The sequence below is a fragment of the Zootermopsis nevadensis genome, unplaced genomic scaffold (genome assembly GCF_977971745.1).
Source record: "Zootermopsis nevadensis isolate Lab colony 2312 unplaced genomic scaffold, Znev_1.0 Znev_ptg000017l, whole genome shotgun sequence".
Lineage (NCBI taxonomy): Eukaryota > Metazoa > Arthropoda > Insecta > Blattodea > Termopsidae > Zootermopsis > Zootermopsis nevadensis.
The window spans coordinates 2,526,016-2,548,674 of NW_028259149.1; the positions used below are offsets into that span (position 1 = coordinate 2,526,016).

The 22,659-nt window shown below is 38.6% G+C and overlaps 2 protein-coding genes across 10 annotated transcripts; both read left to right on the forward strand.

The window, feature by feature from the left end:
- Window positions 1–18: 18 nt before the first annotated feature.
- Window positions 19–7,014, forward strand: LOC110835416 (FAD-linked sulfhydryl oxidase ALR). 4 transcript variants are annotated; one of them, XM_087350068.1, is made up of 6 exons: window positions 19–111; window positions 245–363; window positions 555–621; window positions 1,398–1,545; window positions 2,178–2,384; window positions 4,879–5,020. In XM_087350068.1, the coding sequence occupies exons 2-5, from the start codon at window positions 250–252 to the stop codon at window positions 2,338–2,340; spliced, it is 492 nt and encodes a 163-aa protein (XP_087206194.1). In that variant the 5' UTR covers window positions 19–111; window positions 245–249; the 3' UTR covers window positions 2,341–2,384; window positions 4,879–5,020. The 4 variants fall into 4 exon arrangements, with proteins under 4 accessions (XP_087206194.1, XP_021931294.1, XP_021931291.2 ...); XM_022075602.2 differs by having other exon boundaries at window positions 50–363; XM_022075599.2 differs by lacking the exons at window positions 19–111; window positions 245–363; window positions 555–621; window positions 1,398–1,545 and having other exon boundaries at window positions 2,213–2,384; window positions 4,879–7,014.
- LOC110835417 (uncharacterized) lies at window positions 6,777–21,755 on the forward strand. 6 transcript variants are annotated; one of them, XM_022075604.2, is made up of 9 exons: window positions 6,778–7,461; window positions 13,308–13,513; window positions 15,820–15,927; window positions 16,021–16,109; window positions 16,369–16,439; window positions 17,020–17,097; window positions 17,352–17,609; window positions 17,955–18,035; window positions 18,770–21,755. In XM_022075604.2, exons 1-8 carry the CDS (start codon window positions 7,315–7,317, stop codon window positions 17,991–17,993), a joined length of 996 nt encoding a protein of 331 aa, XP_021931296.1. In that variant the 5' UTR covers window positions 6,778–7,314; the 3' UTR covers window positions 17,994–18,035; window positions 18,770–21,755. The 6 variants fall into 6 exon arrangements, with proteins under 6 accessions (XP_021931298.1, XP_021931296.1, XP_021931295.1 ...); XM_022075603.2 differs by having other exon boundaries at window positions 6,780–7,461; window positions 18,765–21,755; XM_087350073.1 differs by lacking the exon at window positions 6,778–7,461 and adding an exon at window positions 8,152–8,575 and having other exon boundaries at window positions 18,765–21,755.
- Window positions 21,756–22,659: the final 904 nt, after the last annotated feature.

Genomic DNA, 22,659 nt, shown 5'->3' on the forward strand with positions numbered 1-22,659 from the left:
AAGGGTATCCAACTTCAAGTTGAGAAGATTTGACGGCTTCATAAAATATGAATTGATTTGTGACTTACTTGAACACTTAACTACTTTTATTTGAATATACCACTTTTAACAGTACTGTGCTGCCAGTTGTTTACGCATAAATTGTTATGTTTGTGCTCATCATAGTATTATCCTAGTTGCTTATATGTACTAGCCCTGATTGTCAGTTTTATGTGTATAAACTGTTACATCATTCATATTGTAGAGACAATGGCGGCACGTGGGAACGGTTCTATGTATGATACAGAAACACATAATAAATATTGTCGAGCTTGCATGGACTTCAAGTCTTGGACAAAGCAACAAAGAACAAATTTTGAAAAGGTTAATTTTTAATGATAATATTTGTGAATTGTTATCTTGTTCGGGCTGTTGTTACAACATCGAGAATTTAGGTTATGGGTGGAAATATATGTAGAAGGCCATTCATTAACATTGTATGTTCTGATATCTAGCTCAATAGTCTGAGTATCATTATTTATCAAACAAATACATATTATATTTCTTCATTCCAGGAAACACTGGGTAAAAGAGATGACAATTCCAGTGAGAAACAGTGTCCTCTAAATAGGGATGAATTAGGTGAGGTTTTTAATTGTCTTGAAATAACTGTATTGCTGAACACAAAGTAATATCGCCTTTTCAGGAGATAAAAATTAATGTATTATGCTTGTGTGATGAGGATCTTGTAACATGTTTGAAAGTCTTTTTTGAAGGTAATGTTAGTGGTTGAAGTACTGAGGTGAAATTTTACAGATATTTTTCATTGTGCCAAAAACTCATGTTACAGGTGCATTCAACAATTCAAAAATTCATACATATACAGAAACAGGAAAATTAATAAGAATATTAATGTTATAAAATAATTTCAAGTACTTTTATTTTTATTGCATATTCTCTAGCTTGTGGTGCAAAATGCTGTTTGGATACCTTATATTTGAATTTGACAAACACATAAAACAGTTGCATGTTTTATGGTATGAAAGGGATATTGTGTTGTGTGCCTTTCAAAATATTCTTCAGGGTTTTTATCCCTCCATCCTGTAAATTGACTTGTTCAGTCAAGTGATATATAAATGTGTGTTATAATCAGACTTCAGCCATTTTTCTTTTCATCTAGATGTAACTTTCAGAAATTAGGAGCCGGAATTGATATGGTACATAAGCAGGAACTTATTCTTTACTGAACCCAGTGTTTATTGGTACATAGTAATTTTTTAAATCCCCAAGGAATTTATAAACTTGCTCTAAAATGTATTTACATGCAAATTTATAATAAGAGATGCTTTTATGTAATGGGACTGTGAAGACAGTTTTCTGTTTAAATGGTAAATTTTTTTAATATATTCTTATTTTAGGTAATAAGACTTGGGGTTTCCTTCATACGATGGCTGCGTATTATCCTGATAAACCAACTCCAGAAGAAAGATCAGACATGAGTAATTTCTTCAGAACATTCTCAAAATTCTACCCCTGTTCTGAATGTGCAAAAGATTTTCAAGAACAGTAAGTGTATGTTAAAATCATGCTGATCCTCTTGAAATTATATAAATTATTTTTTGATGACATTAAAGCCTGTCACTGGACCTTATGTGAACCAATTGGCCTTTCAGCACATTTGATGCTGTTTGTATTTGACGTCAGATCATCAATCAGATTATACGTCTCTGGAATTCTGAAGTAGTTGGTATTTATTCAGTATTTGAGATTTAGGTTCTCGTGGCAGTGGACGCAACTGTTTTCTCGGCCGTTGTGCTGCGTAGTCTGGTAGAAGTTTTCTGATATTCCGCAGGTGCATTCAGCTCTATCATCGCAACAGTGGTGATGCAGGCGGTGGACATTTCCAAAAGACCTGTAAACCTTCGCCAGGCTACACAGCATGACAACTGAGAAGGCAGTCAACTTTTTGTAATATTGGATCAGTAGCTTGGCTTTTGTGTCATTTCTGCTCATGTCATTTCAAAGACCACGTGCACAAAGCATCACAGAGCCGACGCTGCCGTGGAAAGCGTAGCATGTCCCCCTGTGCCAGATGGTTAAAATTCACCAACATTTAAACGTCGTTTTTGCCTTTGGTTAATTTGTGCTTTGGGTTTTTTATTTCAGTTGCTATTTCATATGATTTCTTCTGTTTTCAGGTTGAAAATTTCCCCCCCTATCACTGATTCGCAGCAAATGCTATCTCAGTGGCTCTGTAGGATGCATAATAATGTCAGTCGTCGGATTGGCAAACCCGAGTTCGACTGCTCCCGCGTAAATGAACGGTGGCGAGATGGATGGCTTGATGGTTCGTGCGACTGATAAATGACTGTCGCATGCTAGAAGATGGAGAATAGCGAAGCAGCGTAAATATTATCAGTATTTTGGAACCAGTGTGTCATTCAAGCGACATGTTTTCTGTCACATGTTAATGAAAATGTTATTTGCGGTGAATGCTGTGGGTACAAAATCTGTTTACGTAGTAAAGAAGTGTTGGTTGGTTGGTTGTTAATCTCTTGTTAACAGAGTAAACAAGAATCGGTAGCTAATTTATATACTGCCCAAAAGTTTCACCAAAATACATACATTCAAAATCCTGTTTTCTTTCTTCTCTTTAATTTATTTGATGGAAAGTGACAGCCAGCAGAACAGCGTAGATCCACATGGCCTTGACTTCGTACCTAAAAAACGCTGTTTCCTGTCTTTAGACCCATGAGCTCTCCATCTGTGACCTGGAAATTGGTTCCTGTTGTTAGACTTTTGAGTAAAAATGTGTTTTTTTTTTCTCTGAATACCGGTTCCGATTTTCCTATCATTCTTGACGGATCATTTTCGAGTACCTTTTGAGCTTATTTAATTTTAATAATAAGTTGTCTTTGATAGTAAATCTACCTCCCAGGTTTCGAATTCAGGACAGTTTCAATATGAAATTCGAGTACTGACCACGGAATCGCTGCTTTTGGGCTATTGGTAACGATATATACCACCTGCTTTAACATTCAGTAGCTATGCATTTTTGCCACAGAGCGTTTATATCTCGGAATAAACAGCGATTATTTCCGTAAACAGCGTTAGCCAGTCGATCTTTGTAACGTAACGGTGAAGTGTGGTGTTTTCTTCGCGGTGCGGACTGCATGTTTACATATAATTTGATCGGCCGCGTGAAATATGTCCTGTTTTGTCTGCTGACCAGGCAAGGGAACGCGAGTTGTTTGCCGTGTCGCAAGTGATAAGGCCGTGTAATCGCAAACCGCAGTACTCTGATAACTGCAATGCGCGGAAAACGAGACGGAAATGTTGCACGTTTAGTCCACGCCAGAGCGTCGTTCGGTGCGCGGACAGAGTTCTATCCTCACCGGTTTGTTATTGCAGCGTAATTTACGAGGTTGTATGGATACATCCGTTTGCAGGTACGTAATCCGCCATTTGCATACCAAAACTTCTCCTGTCTTCCTTTTTTTTTTAAACATATACGAACGAATTTCCATCTATGCAGCTCTGTGAATATGAGTTGCACAATTAACGTCGTGGTGGCAGAACTAGAAGGCTCGACACCTCGGTTGGTTACGATCCGGAAACAGCTTCGCCCATCTCCGGTGCTCATAATGACCCTGAGATGCGTCTCGCTTTTGTCCTCTTAAATCCTTTCGTCTTCGAATTGGTGACTTGCCACAAGCCTGTTGTAACCACCTTAATTTTACTATTTTTAGACCAGGCGGCGCTCTGCATAAATTATGCAGTTCACTGTTGTGTTTTGTAGCATCTGACTGAGATTTTTCGTGATTCCTCTCGGTCCCACCAAGAAAATGCCGGTATAATGCCTTCAGTTAAGCTACGATCTCATCCTTTCACATACCTTCCAATTCATTATTGAGTAATAATCCTATCATTCTACATACATTCATGCAAACGCTAGATAAACTACCGCCATTTTATTCTTTGTATCTGCTTCAGAAGGGCTTGGCCTGTTGTTTCGTTTTACACTTCTTATCAGAGCCCACATGACGATAAACTTCGCCTGTTATTTGTACGTGGCTTAGCCATTAGAATCAAATGGAAACTTTGTACTTAAGTATTAATGCACGTAACTTTTATTTGAAATAATTTTTTAAATACAATGAAAATGATTTATGGGAATGTAGTTAGTGTTGTGGTATAATAGATGAACGTTCCAGCCTTTGTGTAAATTTTCCCCTTTTTATTTCGGATTTTTTTTAAAAGTTGATTCCTTGTTATACTTTGTAATAATGCTCGGATCACTCTTGACCGTGCAGCTGTTAGCGTCATATTTGGGTACAGTAACGCGAAAAATATTGTTCTCAGTAGTACTCCATCTTGCATTAAAGAAATCGAAAGTACCTTTTCATACGCATACTGCAACGAATTAAAAAAAATGCTGTTAACGATGTCAAAATGATAATTTAAAATGTATTCATAAGATAGAAGGAAAAACATAGTCATTTGAATTTGTATATTTTAAAAGTTTGTTATTGCCAGTCTTTTCTAGGAGCCGTGCAGTGTTAAGAATACATGGAACTTTTTCCCCACTCCCCATATGTCTGCATGGCCCTGTACTAAGGAAAATATTTTTTCTCAGATTAGACTGGGATGTAATTTTTTGTATTGTTTTTACGTTTTTGTTTATTTTTAGAGAAATATTTACCCCAAGTAAATAAAGTATGCAGTTTTTTTAACATCATGATAAAGTGTTAACAAATAAACAGGCAATGTATAAAATCAATAGCAAAGAAAGTAGTAAGACATGATGTGTTTTTATGAAGACTGAGGTTAATAGTTGTATCAGTGAATGCAGATGAAGTGTGAAAGTATTTGTAACATGGATTTCTTTCATTTTTTTAGAATATTCTGGAAGGTTAAGATGAGCAGCAGAAGGTTTCTGGTGATCAGTACCCTGTTTGCGACATTGGTAGCGGGTGGCGATGTGCCTTGTCCAGATGTCTGCACCTGTCCATCTCCATACAGAGCAAATTGTTGCAACTTCTCACTGACACACGTACCCAGAAATCTAGGTGGTGGTGTCATGTTTCTGAATGCGTCCAGCAACAATTTGCGTGCGCTCAGAAAGGGATCGTTCGACGTTCATCGTATCAAAATACTTGACTTGACCAACAACAAGATTTCTGTAGTTGAAAAGGACACTTTCACAGAACTGGTAGACTTGATATTCCTCTACCTTGGCAGAAATGAAATTGTTTCTCTGGATCAAGATGTTTTTAGAATGAATCACAGGCTCGAATTTCTTAAGCTAGATCATAACATTCTCGATCTTCCTGCTGGTAGACCCTTTCTCAACGTTCCATCCCTCAGGTCACTTGATATGTCTTCATGTAATGTGAGATCTCTCCCAGAGAAAACATTTACGAACATATCGAGCCTTCAGGAGCTCAGACTGACACGTAACCGGCTTAAAACTCTGGATCCTAAAGTCTTCCTTCCCTTTAAATCACTAAAGTCCCTCTACCTCTCTGGCAACTTATTAAGATCTGTGCAAAAGGACTTGTTTGTGATGATGAAAGATTTGATAGTTTTGGATTTGTCAAATAATGAACTGCATACGCTTCAGTCTGACGTGTTTGCGTTCCTGGAAAGTGTAGAACTTTTGGAACTCTCCGGTAATAAGTTGAAAACTTTAGGGGTTGATGCGTTCACTCCACTAACAGGCTTGAAGAGACTTCATTTGCAAAATAATTCTTTGGATACTCTGAGCAAAACACAGTTCTCCAAGTTGTATAATCTTGCAGTTTTGGATCTTTCCAGAAACCACTTGGATAATTTACAGTTACGTGTAATTTGTCACCTCAACAACCTGACGTACTTCAAGGTGTCGGACAACTGGCTTGCGTGCGACTGTGGGTTATGGGAACTGTGGAATTGGAGTGTGGAGAATGAGATTAGAGTTGTTTCGACGTGTGACGAGCCATACTTCGAATTCTCCGCCAAGAACTTTGAATTCCTCCGACATAACAAATCCTGCAATGCAACTTTGTGCATTGTAGAAATTGAGACAAAGTTTCAGGAGCAAATGATTTCTTCTGTGTATTTGTATGTGATAATATGCGTCGTACTGGTACTGGTACTTATTGCGTGTGCCATTACAACCTTCGTGGTGTTCAGATATCGAAAGGCATTTTGCGAGAAAAGAAAGACCCAGCCGTCTGCTGTCGAGCGCATCCAGATCAGAAACATTGTTTTGGGGACGCAGCGTGATGACATTGTGCATGTGCAGCACCAGCAAGAACTACAGAAGCAACTGCGTCGTCAGCACCAGGAAACATTTCTGAGGAATCGTATTCAAAGGGAACAGAGTGGAAGTCTGAAGGCACTTCCCATACTTAAACATCAAAACATTCGCCACTCCTACCATGAGTCTCATCTGTCTTCGGTCGCCGACAACGAAAGGGAATGGTCAAATGCTGATACACTTCCTTCCAACCAAAGGTCGTCGGTTTACCTTACGACCATGTCTAGTTACGCGATCAAACCAAAAACTTTTAACAATTCTAGAGATCTATCAGTTTCAGAACCAAAACTCGAGTACCCTAAGAATTCACCAGTTTGTAATGAAACTAGCATAAACGTACTCAAAAATCCTTTGTCCAGTTCCTCATCCAAATGTGAAACCGCAACAGAAAAGCCCAAATATGAAAGTGTCCATGATGTATCATCGTCAGGATCAGAAACTGTGACTCGTGAAAGTCCTTAACACCCAAGAGATATTTGACCGTGAGGTAAAGGGGCACTTGACTCTCAGACTTTAGCCATTCAATCCCTTTCTTTGAGTCGTCCTATTCTGGTGTCAGGAAATTAGATGCATCAGTCCAGTGAACTAATTTCAGCGCTAATTGGACCAAATTTATGAAACTTTATACTTTGCTAAGCAGAGAGGTATTTTATGATTGGTTGCACCTTTAACTTGAAGATAACCTTCTTTCTTTCTCTTTTTTTTTTTTTAAAGAATGTGAGAAGTCAAAAAGGACACAAGAATCAGAATATGCAAAGCAATGGCCTCCACGTCCATTAAGTATTTCTTAATTTGCTGTTTATTTTACGTGTTATACATAAGGTGTTTTTAAAACGTGTGTTTATGTTTGTTTGCCCGAAATAACTGTCTAATTTTATGTCATGAGGCAATACTAGAACATTTTAAAGTGTTTTTCTGCAAGTTTTTGCACGTCCAGTTCTGTGATGAAATTTTTGCAACAGCGAAGTGGCCGTTTAAAGCATGACAGTTGGATTTCAATGCCCCGTTAGGGGAATTACAGGTTTCATTAACTAATGAATATTGAATGCATCTGGAGATACCCTATTTCCTTTCTTGGGAGAAGAGGACGGAGCATGAAACCAACCATTTGCCTCCAACTAGTGCCGGGGCCAGCCAGATGCGTACTTGATGACCGCAACATCTCTCCCTATTTGGACAATGTAAGTTACTTGGTTAAATAAATCTGCATTACAGTTGAAATAGTTTAAGTGAAAATGTGGAAACTGCAAATCCTGAATTCTGAACACTCCTGATACAATTTTTAAATTAGTTACTAAGAAAATATTAAATCTGTTGCTGTCTTACACATTTTTAATTTCCATGTGTAGAAATCAAATGGTTTTAAATCAATAGAGTTATGTCAGGTGCTTTAGCTGTGGTAAAATGCTTGGGGTCGTGGGATCGAATTGTGGTGTAATGAAACAGATTTCCTGCGACTGCTGTGTTTGTTATTTTGCATTATACAGAAATTACTATACCACCTTTTTATTTTCCAAACATTTTTAACAATACATCTTTGTATGGCCCTAATGCAAGTGGCGCTAGTGTCGATCGACCGTCACGTTTGTTCGTACACCATGTTGGTATTACTGATAGTAGGAAATTAAAGAAAAATACCTTTCCAGTGACAGCTCCAAAACCAAATTTTATCCAAATCTGCCCAGATGTTTTCGAGGAGTTGTATAATGCGGACAGACAGATTGGTCAGTCCTTTTTTGCGTTCATTTCATGCACATCGCCCAAACAATACACCAAAAGAACATTTTAAATTACAGTGTTATGACATTAGTTGAAAAAGCGTCGTTAAATCAGCTAACGAAAGTTTAGAATTGTCATTCCCCTTCAGACGCTATATATTACTTGATACAGCGTCGGCAAATAGGAGGAAATCGCATCGGCGCCGAACGTCGTGCTTATTCAACATGGTTGACCCTGCGCATGCGCGCGTTGCCAGTGGTCCAGCAGTGTAGGTAGAGGTGATTGGTGTACAAGTACGCAGTATTGTGCAGGCTATCGGAGTGTTACAGTGTGCGGTGTGTTAAGGGTGTCACTAGCCACGCTTGCTTTGGGTGACCGACAGTGCGGAAGTGGGTCAAGAGTGCGGACTGAAATTTCAAACAAACTTTTAGACAAATGCCTTGTTTTCGTGGCTAGTGTTTGGAAAACTTCACCGAACCCGCAAGAATGATGTTCAAACAGGCGCTGGATGCAGATAAAGTGATAACACAATTGCTGGCTGGCAGAAAGAAGACCGGCAAACAGGCAAATGTTTATGTTAATATTCTTACGTTGTTATTATGTTACCAATTTAGCACAATGAGTCCGTCTATTACACATGTTTTTTGTGTAACATCCACCCTACATGCTTCGGATACATTTCAGCCAGCTTCAAGGGATTACATTGCTGTCCTCAACTTTTTGACAAATTAAAACTTTTGTGTCCTCTTGCATATATGACTCTTCATATCCTTTAATCCTTGTAACAATTTGGCATTATTCCACCACAACACCATAAACTTATTAAACCCTTTTTGAAATTGTTTATACTATACGCAATAGCTAATTATTCTTTGTTGTGTGTGTCCTATGTATTTATCCTTTTTCTAACCCTTATTTATGTTTTATTAATTAAATATATACGCGTATTTAGTCTACAGATAATTTTGACATTGTCGATATTTCTTATGTTTTTGTTACTGATGTCAACTAACAGATGTGTCAAGAATTTTTGGAACATACGGTGACCACGTTATCTGACTTTAAGAACAATTTTTCAGCTGTGATAGTAAAACAGGGTGATGATTTGAAAAATATTAAAACAATTAATTGATCACCGTTTTATAATAAATATGCTATTGTTGTTCTTGCATACGTGGTAACAGCTGACCCAAGAGGAATTATGGCGAATTAAACAAGAAATTGAAAATTCAAAAACGCGTATGAATATTATGAAATTCTTGGGGACACTTCAAAACCCTTGCAATGGCTATTCTTGCAGTATATTACAAGATTTGTGTTGACACTCATTCCGTTTTCCTTTAATTTTGTCTCTGACTTTATTTCATTGTCTCCATTATCCCTAATTTCATGATAATAGCTTATAGCAAAATTATATTGTTGGGACTCGATTTTATGTCAGAATTAATGAAATGGGGCCGTGTGTTTATTGTAACAATGAAGCGATCTTGACACACAAACACGGCCTATTCGATCCATCCAACTGAAATTCTGCGGTCGCATCCAGCTCAAATTGAACAAAAACCACTGAACGCGTGTTCGTAACATGCGGTTTAAAATCGAAATGAGAATCGGGGAATTGGAGGTGGCACATGAACAGAGAAGCGGGCTTGAAGCCAATTCTATAAACGCGAGTTTCACTACAGGGCCAGAACCGTCGAATAAATAAATATTCCGACAGCGGCTGACGGCCCCGTAAACTCTTGAATAAATCTTGAGGCCCAGTTTACCTATTCAGTTCTGTTGTGTGTACAGTGAACACACAATGTCTTTTTCATGGCCGAAAGTTCATAATAAACTGTAATACATGCGAACGAAACATAGCTATTCAACCCAACAGAGCCAGATGAATCCAGTCCAAACCTTCCAACCCAATATCCCTAAGATCTACTTTAATATTATCCTCCGATTTGTGCCTTGATTTTCCATGTTGTCTCGCATTTCTCATCGTCCCCATGTACGCTACATTTCCCCACATAACTGGATTTTATCATCATAATGATACTTGGTGAAGAGACATTTTTAAACTGCTTATTATGCAGTTTCTCTGTGGTTCAAAGATCAGTCGAAGGGTAAGCAAGGGAAATTACTGTTGACGATTTCCCTCCTCTGTGGGATTTTTGCTGTAAAAACCAGTCGCTCTGTGTCCTTCCAGCACCCCCAAATTCCTCCGCCCGAGACGTGCTGATAACGACTAATAATTATTGATAACTGAGGTTCTACGGAGTGGTTCCAAGATCTTTGTGTATCGGCACTGCGACAAGCTGTCTCCCTCCCCCCGCGCGCAGTATCGACCCGCTACAGGGTCTCCCCTGTACCCCCGCACCCCTAATTCTAACCCACATTCAGTGCGATCTTCCGAATTAGTTTTCTGCAGAAAGAGATTTGAATTGTAGCCTAACATTCTGGTGCAGACTGAAGAAGTAAGTCTTTCTGCCCATGTTTTTCGTCCTGTGACTACGAAATCCAACTAAGGCCCAGCTATCCGAGGAAGAAACGGTATCAGTTGGGTGAGCTTTTAGCTGTCTCGTGAGATATTGCCGCGAGTAGGGTGGTAGAAATTGACCGACGTTTCAGAGATGTTTACTGTCTCAGTCATCAGGGTAGTAACCACCTACAAGACAACACGATGTTAAGTTTTAACGTAAAGTCTCTGGTTGCAAATTTATACTTTTTTGTGCTATCGTTGTTTGTATATTAACCGGAATCCACTTCTCTGCCGTCGGCGCCCTGAGAGTTTTAGTCACTACGCTCGTTCCAAAACCTCTATTTGTTGTGACGCTCGGCGTCTCTTTGCTAGAAGCATGTCGCATAGGTGCCCAGGCCTTGTGTTGGCTTCGTTACATTTTAAGGTCAATGCCATTCAGAAACTTCATTTCCAAAGGCACCTCGAGGCTCACGCACCCTAAATTTAATGTCTTGGCGTCGTCCCGATTACGAAAGTCGTCACATTCGGCGTTGGTGTTGTTGCATCCGTTGTCACAAGGAGCTTCGTCTGCGGTAAAATTGGTGTCCTTCTAAGACCTCGCGTCGCGACCAAAGTCTTCCAGACGTTCAGCGCCGGTTTTCTGGTTTCTTTCTCAACGACATATGGAGACGTGTGTGGTAAATTCCAATTTTAAAGGCACCTCGCCGCTCACGTACGCTAAATATGACGTCTTTCGACGTCTTCCTGATTATGAATGTCTAAAAATAGAACTACCTCATAACATTTGTGCTTGTTAACTGAGGTTATAATTTACGTATTTCGTGCCACTGATGAGAATATTTGGACCAAAGAGGGTGAAAGTGGCAGGAGGATGGATAAAATGGCAACTTAAATGCTCCGTTATTTGCACTGTTCACCAAATATTATTACGATGACGAAAAGAAAGGAGAATAAATGGGTTGAGCACATAGCACTTGGACAGCACCAATTTTCACCAAAATCCGTCAGGTAATTTCGGAGATGTAACATCTCTCCAGTATGGATTTGTGTTCGTGAACAAGACGGATAATAAAGAATTTAAACGAAATGCTTGCATCAAGAAATACGATGACGTTGCCTTTTTAAAAATTAACTTCCGCTGTGAACCGAGTGTCTTCACCGAGAATCGTTATTCGTCGTCACTACTATAAACCACTGAATAGCGTAATGTTACCCATTTTTCGTGTTTTCCGCGGTAAGAAACATACGCGCTCAGATATCGAAGTAATTATCCCAGAAGAGAGGTGAACGACGTAAAAGACTTTCAATAATCGTTCTTCTTGTAACAGAACTTGGCATTCCTTATTCGCATTCGAGGCGTCCCACGTTTAAATCTCGTACCGGAGACAATAGAGTCTTGCAGCAAAACTGTATCGCATATTCTGCATCCATTGTTAGCCAGCCAATTGCGGCTGACACTCGCAGCGAACACCTGTCTGGCTGAAGCTGGCTAAAGATGTATTTTATCTGATCGGTTCTGCTTTGTTCCGTGTTTGGAAACGAGACAAGACGTTTTATTTTCCAAGATGTTAGCAAGGTTAACACGGTCAAATGTTTTCAAGAATTGAAGCAGTTTGTCTGTGTGTTGTAGTAAATGTATTCTGTGCGAACTCTGCTGGAAATAGATCCAAGTCTTATGAAAATACCTGATTCTAAATGCACCCTGGCACCCACAGTTGTCTTTATTCGTGTTTACGCGTCAATATTAAGTGGGCCAAGGATGGGTCGTCGCGTCGCGAGGCGTCGCACAATACAGTACGTATCACGAAGAGTGCCAGATACCGACCGGATGAGAATCATATGTCATAATTAATTGCAAATATTTTGAAACAAACCAGCGAAAAAAATATTTTTTTCTGGAAGGAATCAGAAAATTACACCTTAACTACGTGATTAATTGTTTTCTAGTTTTATTCATTTACTTATAATATAATAGCCAACGTCAGTCTCGCTTCACTGCACGAGTGTGTTGTTCACGCGACGCAGAAGAGAAATACAGACGGTGGTGTGGCGGTGCCTATGGTGGGGTTTGGCCGAGTCTCCCTCTGGCATCAGTCTCCCTGAAGATGTTTTCATATTTAGTTGATATATCTTGTAATTTCAATGCAATAAGTAACCGTGAGAGGAATTCAGCTGTCAGTTCAGGCCCTTCTAGTCTGTGACCGCCATTTCGTCCTTCAATATTATTTCTAACATCAAGAGCTGGTGGTCTTCCTACACTGCTTCTCGTCGTCTGATTCCTGGCACGCACCGTTTCTATGTATAGCCCAGATGACGTACTTTATTAAACTTGTGTTCTTTTTTCTGAAATGTCACAACATTAATTTGAGTTTAAGGTTTCTCGGTGACGGTCAATTACTTCTTCGTTACGCCATAATAGGGTATAGGGGGCGTGAAGGTGAGCCTCCACGTGTTTTAGATGAAGGTGTCACCTCCCTGGGAGGGCATCAGACGGATAAGTTCCTCGGTGAGATTTCAGGTTCTCACGTAGGAGATTATGAAGTTTGCTGTCTTCTGGGTTGCAGCGCCGTGTACTGTGGTAGAAGTTTACTGACGTTTCGGAGGTCCTTGCTGCCTCAGTCATCAGAACGGTGAAACGTCGGGAAACTTCTACCAGAAGACAGGCGTCTTCAGACTTTCTGCTGCTTAAAAAAAATTGAATACATTATAATCCTTGTGGATTATGAATCTACAAGTTAAACACTTCGAAATTATGTGTTCATGAACGACGTTTCTTTGATGGCTTACCATTCTTCTTGTCCCAAAAGCTCGAATAACGTGAACCGAATGATATCTTTTCAGGTGAACTTAGCCGAGTGGCAGGTACGACAGCTATGCCTAGTGACTCGACAGATCTTCCTGGAGCAGCCTATGCTGCTGGAGCTGGAGGCTCCAGTCAACATAGTTGGGGATATACACGGGCAGTACGAGGATCTGCTGAGACACTTTGACAAGCTGGGGTACCCTCCACAGTCCAACTACCTGTTCCTCGGGGACTACGTCGACAGGTGAGAGACGCGGAACGAGTAGGCAGTTGTTTTTACCCGGAGGCACGATGAGGCTGTATGAAGGTGGTCGCAGCCAGAGAGCCAGGCGACAAACATTTTTTAGTTTAAAAATCGCCTAGAGAAAAGCAGCGTCTACATGAACAACATGAAACATCTTGAAAAATGAACAAGCGACTCTTTATCCCTTCAATCTCAAAGTTTGTCTGCGTAACTCTTAAGGATTCAGTCCGTACCGCGAAGAAAACACTATACTTCACCATTACAAAGATCAGATGCTTAACTATGTTTATGGAAATTATCCCTGTTTATTATGAGAACCATGCGGACTCCATTAACATAAAATGAAGAGTCTGTTTGTTTATTTAAACATCGTTATATCAGAATATTATAACACAACTAGAAGATTTCACGTCAAGAATACGGGGAACATCTAAGGTATTAATTAAAAAACACGTTTTTATTGGCATGAGTGCCAAATCAACACATAACAATTAAAAGTCCTTAATCTGCAAAGCGTTAACACCCAAAAACTTCTGGTTTGATGGGTTCTAGGACCTAGTCTGTGGTCCAAGAATACAACAATCCACACTGTGTTAAACAAATGTCAGAACCCTTCAGAATCGAGACGCAGACATTGTTGATGAATGGTCACCAACCAACACTTCCTTGCCTGTCAATGCAGAAAATATTATGCATGCAGCACGCGACTCTATTAGCGTAAGATAACATTAAGATGCAAATTAGAAGCGATATTGAAACCTACAGATTTTTTTCAAATGAACTGGGAACGCAGGAATGACGTCATATCTAGTGACGTCACAGAAAAGTTTCGTGCCAGAGCGGTGTCTTCGTCCGTCTGAAATTGGCTGTTGGCTGTCACGCACGTCAGAGCAGGGTGTTTTGAGTTGGGCGTGATCTTGACCTCTGACCTCTGAAACCTCTATTTTGTTAATGAATTAACCCTGCAAAGCTTGATATTATCTGTACGCGCCGTTTATTTTTGTATTTTGCGTTTCGTATTTCTGTCTTGGTAGCGTTTATTTAGTTAAGCAGCACGAACGAGCCAGCCTTTGTTATTGTGTTGTGTTTTCTTTGCTATAAGGACTGAAAATCTAAATATTTCTTAGACAGTTGATGGACTGCTGGTAGTGGGTTACAACGCGACGTGGCCTGCGTGGGATTTTGTACAGTCAGAGCTATATTAATCCAATCGAACTGTATTGAATGGCAACCTTAATTAGGTGTTTTAATATGGGTTTGGTAAATTTTCGATCATTCTTTACGACATTATTTATCTCTCCCTTTCCATGCTTCTTTCTCGTTATATATCTTCCTTTCTATATTTTGCTTTATTTTCTCGGTCACGTGTTTCCTTTTTTTCCGCCGTCTTACCTCTCAGAGCCTTTTCTTCCAACTTTCCTTCCTGCTTAGAATTCTTGGTTTCTCCCCTCGTTTATCATTTCTCCTTCACAGCTTCCTTCCGCTGAGCCGAGCTGCAGCAAAGAAATGCCTTTGTTATCGTACAAAAAACTTTTGGGACGTGATTGTCATATTTCATACGCAAATCGTCTGTCATCTGTTCGAATATTCTTTCATATCTGGTCGCCCCAATTACAAATGAGATGCATACAGAGCGACGTATTATTACTAATAGTTACATTAATCTTCGTTTTCCTTTTAAGACCTCTGATTTGTCTAAAGCCTCTTTGCTCCAGTTCATAATTGCTTCCGGTCCGTTTGCGTCAGCTCTTTGAGGTCGATTGGGTGGGGTGGTGACGGCGAAGTTGCCCTTTCAACATTCTGAATGGTTTGGCCACCGCCTGCTTTAACAGTCTGTAACATTTCTCTCATGGTTAACGTAATATTTCAGAACAAATAATGATTATCTCCCTAAACAGCATTAATAAATTCAACTTCGCTGTGAAGGCATGTTTTTCTTACGTTATTAATTGAATTTTCAGGTATTATATCGTAGGTGCACTTTGTCTTCAGCTGTTCACTTGTACTTTGAGGAAAAATGGCAGACATTTTTAATATAAGTGTGCAGGAAGACATTTGGACCTAACAGGACTCAAGTAACTGAACTATTTAGGAAGATTTATTTTCAGAAGTAATTAACGTAAATCCTATGCCACAACGTCACATTTAACCAGAATCTGTTGAGCAGTTTTTGAGTTGAAATTACAGATTGCAAATCTTTTTATAAGTTGGGTTGGTGTCCAGAAGGTATTTTGCCCTTCTTTTACGAAACATGCCTTGGGGGACACCCCGCATGAAGTGACTAGTGCGTGTTTATTTGTTCACAGGGGTAAGAACTCCCTCGAGACAATCTGTCTGCTTCTGGCATACAAAATGAAGTATCCGAGCAATTTCTTTCTGCTGAGAGGCAACCACGAATGTGCCAGTATCAACAGGTGATGGCCCGAAGTTTTCACGGCGACTAAGTAGAATAAATTCTTCAAGTGCTTGTTAGAAGAAGATGTGATGTTATAATTTCTTTATTTCAGGGTATATGGTTTCTATGACGAGTGCAAAAGAAGGTACAGCGTGAAGATATGGAAAACCTTTACAGACTTGTTTAACTGCCTTCCAGTAGGTACGTATCCTCGCGTCTCACCTATTATTGGCCATTACAACATTTACGAAGCGAATGGACGTTCTTACATAATATATTTAATAATTAGCCACAGGCTATGAAAGAAGTAACGTAGGAACATCTGTTTCCATGCGTCACTTCTTACGCGTCACAGGATTTTGAAACGAGTCACACAAACGACGTGACATCTGGTCTGTCTCGTGGTTGTGTGACACAAGGGGATAATTTTGTTTCTAATTCAGGATTAAAAATGTTTCAGCCGCATTAATTGAAGGCACCATATTCTGCATGCACGGTGGACTTTCACCCCAGCTCACTGATTTAAATCAGGTACGTCAATTGCCGTTATAACTTAGTCGTACAACTGACGTCACGGGGGTTTGATTTCCTGACGAGTGTACTCGTAGATTTTTCTCTTCCTGACCGTCGACTCCAAACATCTTGGTTGTATACTGATCTGAAATATCGTGTCTGAGTACGTGTTACGTTTTCGTCAGGGGTGGAGTGATCATTTTAACCATGTTAGTACGGCTAACATATTTAACACGAGTGGTGAATGTTAATTGTGTCCAACAAAAACAAGAGCTGTTAAACAATTTACATTAATTTTGACGTTATCACTTACCAAACCGCAAAGTTCTCCCTTCTATACTTCTTATTCACTTCTTTTGTTTGCTGAAATATTCATTCCTTATTATTTCTAGATCTATAGTAATAATGTTTAATTTTCGTTATTAAGTGTTTATTATGTTTTAGCGTAATTGAAGAACACATTTTGGGCCTGCCCATTGTTTGTCTGTCATTTATTTCATCACAATGTCACGACCGTGAACTTGGTTCACACTGTTGCAACAGTGACCTTGAATACCGTTGTTGTCGTTCATATCATTGAATTTATTTGTTGTTGAAGATTCGAGCCATCCCAAGGCCTATTGATGTTCCAGACTCTGGTCTTGTTTGCGATCTGCTGTGGGGAGATCCTGCCGAAGTAAGTAGCGTCTTAACGTACAGACTCCATCGGCGTACAAATTAAGACTGGAGTTTAACTTTTTGTTGCATAATTTTTGTTAGTAAAAGTGTCTTGGTTATGTAAATAAATATTCCTTCAAATTATTTATTGCTGGGTAGTACGGTTGCGCACTTTAAAGAAATTATTTCACGTAATATAAGTTTTATTGAGTCGATCTACACTTCGGTCAATCTTTGTCATTCTTTTAGCGCCATTTTTGGTCTCTATTACAGGGAGTTCATGGCTGGGCACAGAATGACCGCGGTGTGAGCTATGTTTTTGGTAGTGACATTGTGCGCAGTTTCCTGCAGCGCCATGACTGTTCGCTGATAGTGCGTGCGCACCAAGTTGTTGAAGACGGATACCAGTTCTTTGCAGACCGCTCCATGCTTACCTTGTTCTCGGCACCTAATTACTGTGGCGAGTTTGACAATGCCGGTGCTGTATTGGGTGTTTCTGAAGACCTCACGTGTTGGTTCAGCGTTCTCTTGGTACGTACGCATACAGTTTTTCTTGTCTCTTCTATGATTAAACTGTATTTATTTGACATTTATCCGTTGTTTGGGGTTTTCTCCTCTGGCATCTTATTTAGAGGGTTGAATGTTTTTATAACCTACAGATTTATTGCTGTCACCAGCCACTAAAGCCTGACGCTGTACCTACCTGAAGCCAGTTCGATCCTCTCCACATTCTCTCACCATATTTCTGTAGGAACTATTTTAATGTTAAGAACTTACAATAAAAATTATAAAATTTCGTGTTAATATGTATTGTGGTATTTAATTTTGTGATGTTATTTTTAAAGAGTAAATATTACCTCTCTAATAAATTTACAGCCGTCACGTAAAAAGAAGATATTTGTCAGATACAAGTGAAGAGGTTAAACACGTCTATTCTGGCTTCCAGTTTATCGGCAGGTACGTGTATTTCATAATTTAGATTACTGCGCTGAGTGATCTATAAATCTCGGCTCACTCACTGTCATAGATTATTTAATTAACCTCATTTTTCCAAACCACTGTATTTGTAACATGTTAAAGAAATAAAAGCTCGGCTGACCTAATCTAAAAATTACTGCTACATTCCATAAATCAGTTACCAATATTAAACCAAATGAGCTATATCAGTGGTAATGCTTATGAATTTCTTTTATGATTGTGTAAATTGCGTGATCTGTCAGTTATCAATTCTGACAGACCGTTAAATAGCTGCATTGTTCTTTTGACCATTTTTTTCCTATAACATTGACCTTGAAGAAGAAGGAAACTGCCATTCTTTTCATTTCATCACCATGTGTTGCTCAGAGGAATCTACAGTGAATATGGACCTTAATTCTCAAATGGCATAGAATTGCAGCATTGAACATAATTACATTTTTTAAAAAAAAACCTATTGCCTGTATCTTAAATGGTAGGAAGGTGTCGTTAGTTTATTGCCCGATGCAGCTAACACTTAGCACACATTTATTTACAGTAAACCAGATAATGAAGTTGAAACTTTGTTTTGTTCTTGCACCTACTTTACTGTATATTATGAAGGTGCTCAGTTGCCATTCATAGTGTTATATACGTGTTCTGGAGATGAATAAGATAGAGAGAGACTTACTTACTTACTTATTTATGTACTTACTTATTTACTTACTCCAGTACAGTCCTTGAAGGACTTTGCCACCTCACACATGGAAAGAAGACTTTGGTGGGAATCCTCGGAAGAGTGATCAGCTGATTGTAAGGCCTCTGCCTTCAAAGGACAGCACAGTGGGTTTCAAAACCATGATCCCAGTGTCTGAGTGATCAGGTCCCACGTCCCAGACCACATGATCACTGTGACCATTGAGAAAGAGAGACTGCAAGATGAAAATGAGTGAGAGGCGGATTTACTGGCCGCCTGGCTTGCTTAATTTATGTGAATAGTGATAGTCCATTATTTAAAGCAACTGTATTTGGTTATTGGCATGAAAATAGAACCAGCAGTTTATGTAAACGGATAATCAGCCTTGTTTTCATATAGTCTTATATTTCTCATTCGTGCAATTGTAAGAAGTGTAAGAGTTCTGAAATTTGGACTGGAATAGTATTATTGCATATTCTGAATATTTGTTAATATTCAAAATGTTTCAATCAAATAGAAGCAGAAACAACTTGGATATAAATTATATTTTGAACATACAAGTCACAACAAAATCTTTCTTCAACAGGAACAATTTCATGATATGATTAATTATACTAGCTGATTTCCTTCTTCAAGTCAAATCATTTGTATTTTTGGAGTATGAATGATAAGAATAATCGAAGAAAGTATAATTTAATTTTGTAACTGTTGAGTTTGTGAATATTTTTTGTAACTCTTGTTAAGGTTTCTGTAATTTTGTATTTGAGAAAATCCAAACCCAAGTCCGAACCCAAGTGTTCTGTTTCATAGGGTACACGGCAGGGCATGGTACCCATTTTAATGGACAAACTGTTAAAACCTCACAGCAATAGCCAACAGATCAGAGTCATGGGGTCTCTCTTTGGCCTTTCGCTGTGCCTGCCGCACGTGGTATCAGAACACAGTAGGTTAATGGCAAATTTATAGATAATTTCTTTGTTGTTTGTGAAAGACTGAACTTCCAATTAAGTTCCATTATTCTTTATTTATTGGCCATAGCAGTTTAAATTTAATATTAAAATATATTTTATTACCATAATGTTATAAAAATAAGTGTACATATTGCAAATTTTATTGTGCTTACAGCAAGTGGGAGAATATGGCTGACTAGCCTGTGAATGCTGTTTGTCCCTGATTTTTAGAAATGTGTTTGGTTTTTGTCGTGACCCAACATGTCATTGGAACATTCTCAGTATAATTGTGGAAGCCTGAGGTTTATATAGAGACACATTCATTTGCTTACACCAGTGGTCCCCAACGTGGTGCCCGCGTTGTTGTGGAAAGAGATTATACTGAATAATAGAGACACCATAAATTCAAAGCGCAGATCTCTACTTACTAATGCCCATCTTGACGATTGTTTGCGAGCAGCAACATCATCCTACACTCTCAAATTTGAAAAACTGGCCGATGAAATGCAGTGCCAAACATCACACTAACTTCCCACTTGAGTAATAATAATTGTACTTATAAAACTATGTATTTTTGATTGCGCGATTTCTTGTATCATTAAACGTCATGTTGTTTTGCGTATTATTTGGTGTCCATATCTTATTTGTCGGGAGAAAAGAAAATTCGGCTTTGTTAATTGGTTGTTGCCCGCCACGATCTCATAAACTCTCAAATGTGCCCGTAGGCACAAAAAGGTTGGGGACCACTTAACTATACAGTTACAACGCTCACTGAACTTCATTGCTGCATTTATTTCTGTGCCTTAAACACTTCGGTTACATTGGTTCCATGCAGTGTTATAAAGATTTGTCGCTGCTTAGTGCTTTGTAATGTGATGGAGCTTTAAGTTTGAAAATGACTAAGATCCTGTACCGTGTAGTCTCGCAGAAGTTGCTGTTACAAAATAGAAGATTACTTTATCACTTTTCAGGTCAAGAAATAACTTTAGATGCCTATGTATTAATGCACCTAACTCGTAATTTTATTATGTTATCGACTTTCTTTTCTTTCTTTTTGACCCTATTAATAAAACAAATTTTGTCATACACTTAACCTCATTTTAACAAAATTTGACTGAACATACGCGTATTCACTGCAAATGATGGCAGTTGATCCTAAAGCAGACGCAATATTCAGGAACCAAAAACAGCTCAAAACATCTTGGTTCAGTTTTTAAAATATTTTGTTCTTTATCTCACATTTGCTACAAAACTTTTAACAGATTGAATTTTAAGTTTTAATGAATAAAATACAATTTTGAAGTTCTTTAGGTAGCTGCATTTAACAGGATCATTTGTTGTTCTAATGATGGAAATTACTTGGGTTAGTATTTGTGTAGTCTGATTGGCCCCCATGTACAAACTGACATAAATATCTGGTATTTGAGGATGAGATAACAGAACCGAGCTCCATCGTCGAATTAATATGCCTATTTTATCTTCGTTGATGTATGCACCATCTGCAGAAGGGAGGGTAGTTTGGCTTCAGACCTCACATACTGCATAGGAAATCGGAGCACTGAAAGTAGAATCATTGGTACATGTGCAGAACAAATGTTTGACTCAAAGAGTTAAAATATTTTATATTAAATGCATGCATCATTACATAGATCAGTAGAAAACTCTAAATTTATAAACAACACATACTAGGTGCATAATGTTATGGTCTTAGAATATGCATTTCACCATTTATAATCCAAAGTTCATACTTTATGTAAATATTGTATTTAAAAAAAGTAAGTTATGTATTGCTTATTGAGAAATACTTGAAAGAAGGCGATGTTGTTTCTAACCAGTTGGAAATATTTTAAGATCTTCTATTTTTAAAAGGTCATGTTCATAACAATTATTAAATCACAATTGAAACAAGGGCTGAAGAAGACATTTTCTAAGGCTTTAAAGTGTAGGCAACAAAAAAACAATTGAAAAGTAAATGTACGGACTTCAGAGGTGATCTGAGTAATGATATCCTCTGTGTGAAACTTATGATCACAAATGCAATCCTGTAAACATAATAAAGTTGAGTGACAAATTCAACTTTTTTAACTCATTGGTTTGCACACAGACTGAATCCCTTTCAGCATGTTCATAGAATGTTTCTTTGTCGCAAATAATACTACATAGAATAACACCTATATTCTGTAAATAAATATGAACAACCTTTCCTTCAAGAATAAACACAATTTAACAGGTTCACAACTGAGTTCATTATTGCATATTGCAACCTGGATAGCAGAGGTGTCCAGGACTAGTTGCCAGTTCAGGGGAAAGGTGGCCAGTGGGGTACAGTTAAAGAAATACAGTTGGTAACCATCAGCTTTATTATAGATCACACACAATTCATAGTACTCTGTTATGTTCCTATTCTACACCTAATTCATCTCTGCTAGTTTGGGGGCATTATACTATTGTGATGAACAAATAAAGGCAGTTAAGGTGGGTGGGGTTTTAGTCTGCATGGAGAGATAAAAAATGTATACAGAACTTTGGTTGTCGATCGTGGAGAAAAGAGACCACTTAGATGACCTGGCCTAGATGGAGTATATGTTAAAATGAATCCTGGGCAAATATGATTGGAAGGTTTGGATTGGATTTATCTGGCTCAGGATGGTACACAGTAGCTGCCTCCTGTGAACCTTTTGATTTCATGTAAGAGGTTGTGAATTGTTTGAGTAGCTAAAAGTACGAACAGCTACTCAAGAAGATTTATGCTCCATTAAGTTGGTCAAATTCGGGGCCCCCCAGCAGAATAAAACTTCCCCGCAAACTACATCATGCTACAACAGCAAATGGCATTTGTTTTTTCATGTACTCATCGCTCTGAAAACGTGGTAGATGGCATCACAGACAAATGTACTGCAATTCACACTATACCAATAGTACCGTTAGTAAACAAAGGGGTAAATCGTAAGGAAATACATATTTCGGTCAGACTGAACTG